The following is a 4,694-nucleotide window of genomic DNA, read 5'->3' on the forward strand; positions in this document are numbered from 1 at the left end:
CCCCCGGCTCCCGGACACCCGCGCTTCCTCCTTTACTCCATCAGCACCGACCCAGAGCTCACTGTGGCCGCGAACCTGACATGTCGTTGACCTACCCTTTGTGTCTTCTTCCTGTCCCAGCCTCTGTGCCCTCGGAAGCCCAGCCATCCACCCGGTGTCAGTGAGCACGTGCCAGGGGCCGGGCACGGGCCAGGCGCAGCCGTGAACAAAGTCCCCGCCCTCACGGGCTGAACAGAACACAGTGCATCGATTCCCCGTCTCTGAGAGGGGGGCGCCCTGAAGGCAACGGCATGTCAGTGTTCAACGAACACTGCTTCTAGGGGCGCCTGGGGGGCTCGGCCAGTTGAGCATCTGACTCTTGGCTCAGGTCACGATCTCACGGTTTGTGGGTTCGAGGCCAGCATTGGGCTCTGTGCTGACGTCAGCACAGAGCCACCCTGGGATTCTCTCTCTCCCCTCCCTGCCCCTCCCCTGCTTGCACTCCAGTACTCCTTTTCAAAAATGAATAAACGTTAAAAAGTGTTTTGAAATGTTTAAACTCTAACCCTCACAACCTGAAGGAGGCTCTGCTACTACTGCCTATTTTACCAACGAGCACACTGACGAACACGGCGTCAGTAAAGCACAACCCCGGTCACGCAGCCAGGCTGCTCCAGTGACTGCTCACCACTATGTGACGCTGATTTCCCAGAGAACAGAAGGCAAAAACTAAACAGATCAACGGATGTAAAATATCATGCCCGTACTCTGAGGAAAAACAGTGCCTCGTAAGGGAGACCATGGCGGCAGGAGGAGAAGGAGATCACAAAAGTGGATGAGGTGGGTCTCTCTGATGGGGAGACATTTACACAGGCCCTGCAGTGAGATGAGGGAGTGAGCCCTGCGGACATGTGGAGAAAGATCACTCTCAGCGGGGACAACAGTAAGTGCAAAGGGCCTGAGGCAGGGACAAGTTTGGAATGTCTGAGGATTATGATGTTGCCACTGCTCTGCAGCCCTGAAGGCCAACTACTCCCTGCTTCGGTCTGGAGGTCCCTCACTACATTCACCCATCTCCGAACCCCACACTTCCCTCTAGCTCCGGGGGTGGCGGCCGGGAGCCAGCCCTTACCAGAATCTACTACAAAGCGTATCCCATCAATGGTGACTGAAGTCTCAGCGATGTTGGTGGAGAGGATGCATTTCCGGACTCCAGGGGGGGCCACATCGAACACCTGTGGGCAAAGGTGAGGCGGTGACAGCAGAGGCTACCCCAGCCCCTCCTGACTGGGGAGGAGGGAGGGCCTCTCTGACGCCCTCTGGATGGGCCCATGGGCACTTCGCACCCACCCGCGATGCACAGAATAGCCTCGGAGCCTTCCACGGGACACTCCCTCTCCCGAGTCCCCATCTCGGAGGTGGCTTAGCATCCACCGCGCCCCAGGGGCCAGAAACCTAGGCTGTCCTGGCGCTCCTTCTCCCACCCACACAACTCAAACATTTCTGGAATGTACTCCCCTCTCCCCAAAACCACAGCACTGCCCTGGCCTGGGCCCTTCCTTCCCACCTGGGTCCTGCTCCGGCCTCCTCCCCGCTCTCTGGTCCGGGATCACACACAGCAGAGGGATCTGCTGAAGCAAGCTGGCACTGCTCCCCACCTCGCTCAGAAGCCTCCTGTGGCTCCCAGGTGCCCTCGGGGCGAAACCCAGCCACCACACTGGGCCCTTACAGCCCCTGTGGTCTAGGCCTGCTTTCTGCATCACAGCCTGGTCTCCCAGTGGCCCTGCCTTTCCCTCACCCACCGCAGGCCCTTTGCACGAGCACTTTTCTTGCGCCCAAGGGACAGTCAAGCACAGTGGTCAAGAGAGGGGGTCAGCTGGGGCGCCTGGGTGGCTTAGTCGGTTAAGCGGCCGACTTTCGCTTAGGTCATGATCTCGCGGTTCGTGGGTTCGAGCCCCGCGTCGGGCTCTGTGCTGACTGCCAGCTCAGAGCCTGGAGCCTGTTTCAGTCTGTGACTCCCTCTCTCTCTGACCCTCCCCTGCTCACGCTGTCTCTCTCTCTCTCCTAGAAATAAATAAAACATTTAAAAAAAAAAAAAAAGAGAGAGGGGGTCAGCACCCAGGCCTGGGGGCCCGGTCCAGCCTCCTGCCTGTTATAAATCAACTGTTAACACAGCACAGCCTCTCCCGTCAGTCTATGGCTGCTTTCCTACCCTAGCAGTGGAACTGAGTAGTTGAGCCAGAGACAAACCAGCTCCCAAAACCTCCCACTCTGTACTCCCTGGTCCTTCACAGGTTTGCGGGCTCTGGTTCAGAGCATGGGCTCCGGTACCAAACCACCCAGTTCCAAAGCTGCCTCTGCCGCGCATGTGACTTTGCACAGGTGCCTTGGCCTCTGGATCCGTGTCTGTTCTGGGTAATAACAGTGGCAGCCGCAGCCGCTGGGAGGGCTAGATAAGGTGAGGGGGACGCCCGGGTGGCTTAATGGGTTAAGCATCTGACTTCGGCTCAGGTCATAATCTCGAGGTCTGTAAGTTCAAGCCCCACATTGGGCTCTGTGCTGACAGCTGGGAGCCTGGAGCCTGTTTCTGATTCTGTGTCTCCCTCTCTTTCCGCCCCTCCCCCGTTCACTAGTCTCTCAAAAATGGATAAAGCTTAAAAAACCAATTTAGACAAGGCAAGGCGCATGCGGAACTCAGAACTCCGGCCAGCACGCAGCCGCGTTAGCTGGGGCGCTCTTCCCCCTGCCCCCTTCCTAGGCTGGGGCTTTCTTGGGTCTCACTTTGGGAAACTGCTTCCTCCAGGAAGGCTTCCCTGAATCCACTAGGACTGTGCTCTCGCATATCCAGAGCCTTCCTCTACCACCTATAAATTACCGGCTGCTTGCCCTTTCCCCCAACAGCTACTGAGGGGAAGCCACATCTCGGCTCCCGGTGTGTCCCAAGGAGCCGCTGCGGTGCAAGGGAAAGCAGTAAGGAGGCGCTCACAAGTTGTTTCTTCAATCAGCAAACAACTGAGCGGGACCGAAGGGACTCTGGGTATGCGACCAACGTGAGGGTGGTGGTCGGCCTCCGCGTGGGCCCCTAGGCATCTCGCCTCCTGGGATTCACACCCTCAACCTGTGCCATGAACAGAGCAGACCAGGTTCTCGAACGGGCGGGCTACCGAGGGTTGTGACTTCCAAGGCGAGGCCCTAAAAGACGTTGTGGCTTCCGCTGTGGTCCCCTGGGGAGGGGCCGTGTTGGGAGGACGCTCAGCGAGCCAGGAGGGGCACTGTGGCCCCCAGCCAACAGCCCCCGAGCCATCTTGGAGGGGACCTTCCAGCCCCAGTCAAGCCCTCCGATGGCAGCGGCCCCAGCCACCATGGGACCTGTGCTCCTGGGAGGGCCCAGAGCGCCCTACGCCTCTCCCCAGGCCCTGCCCTTCAGAGACGACGCCAGATGGCAGATACTTACTGCTGCAAACGGCCAAGTTTGGGGGGGCGGTAATTTGTCACACAGCAACAAATAACTGACAGAGTGACCCAAAAGCCTCCTCCCGGCACCCCTCCCCACAAGAGGCTCGCCGATTCCCACCTCCGCACCTCTGCTGGAGGTTGGGCCTCCCCCGCCCCCGCCCCGATGGCCTTCCTCCCTCTCCTACCCAGAATCCTCCTGGTCTTTCAACGCTCAGCTCCGGGGCCTCCCATGGATGCTCGCCCTGGCGTGTACTCCCCTCTCCTCCAGGATGGCGTGAGCACCCCTCTGGGCCCGCAGCGCTGCCCTGGTGGAATCACATCCCTGCCACCCTCCTTCCCCCCCCCCACCTGGTCACCCCACCCCACCCCGTCATACCTTGTCCTGGTCCGCCACCGAGAGGGCGCTGTGCAGCGGCAGCACCACCCAGCGCTGTGTGCGGCAGGCGTAGGTCTGGGCCGCCTCGAGCACCGCGCTGATCTCGGCCATGCCGCTGAGGAAGACGAGCAGGTCGCCCCGCTCCTCGGGCGGGTACTTGTTGTCGATGGCCTCCAGCACCCTCAGGAAAGGCCGAGGGTCCAGCTTCTCCGACTTGGACTCCNGCCGCACCCCCAACCAGGTCAATCTGAGGAGGGTGCCATCGAAGGGCAGAGCATCAAGGTAACTGGAAAGCTTCCAGGTGCTGGTCGTGTCATCCAGGCTACGTGATTTGGGAAAATCAGTTGAGCTTTACGCGTGGTGTGTGTGTATTCTTTTGGGTCTGGAGGGAAACTTCAACAACATCAGAGTTTCAAAGGGCAGAGCCAGGGGCGCCTGGGTGGCTTAGTCGGTTAAGCGNAGAGCCAGGAGCGCAACCCGAGATGGGGGTGTCTGGAGGGCTCAGCTGGTTGGGCAGCCAACTTGGGCTCCAGTCATGATCTCGGGGTTCACGAGTTCTAGCCCCGGGTTGGGCTCTGTGGTGACAGCTCAGAGCCTGGAGCCCGCTTCCGATTCTATGTCTCCCTCTCTGTCTGCCCCTCCCCTGTTCACGGTCTTTCTCTCTTACTCTCTCAAAAATAAATAAACATTTAAAATTTTTAAAAAACCACACACAAAAAGAGAGCGGGTGCAGACCGTCTAGAAGGGCCAACGGGACGCCAGACGCCAGGCGGGAAGCCACTCCCTGAGCTCTTCCGTGTCGGCGGCAGAGCACGCGGCCAGGCTCAGCCGATGTCAGCTGTCACCAGCTTCCCTATGATTGTTGAGGACATGTGTCCGCAAG

At 59.5% G+C, this 4,694-nt stretch overlaps 1 protein-coding gene across 1 annotated transcript in view; it reads right to left on the reverse strand.

Moving 5' to 3' along the window:
- The window catches only part of DHX34 (DExH-box helicase 34), a 28,076-nt gene that overhangs the window by 14,499 nt on the left and 8,883 nt on the right, over positions 1-4,694 (reverse strand). Inside the window, exons 4-5 of the mRNA XM_077747309.1 lie at positions 3,812-4,030; positions 1,112-1,214 (exon numbers count right to left, since the gene is read on the reverse strand). Coding sequence (XP_077603435.1) covers positions 1,112-1,214; positions 3,812-4,030 — 322 coding nt within the window. The remainder of the gene's footprint in view (positions 1-1,111; positions 1,215-3,811; positions 4,031-4,694) is intronic.

The sequence above is a fragment of the Crocuta crocuta genome, unplaced genomic scaffold, assembly GCF_008692635.1.
Source record: "Crocuta crocuta isolate KB4526 unplaced genomic scaffold, BGI_CrCroc_1.0 scaffold334, whole genome shotgun sequence".
Lineage (NCBI taxonomy): Eukaryota > Metazoa > Chordata > Mammalia > Carnivora > Hyaenidae > Crocuta > Crocuta crocuta.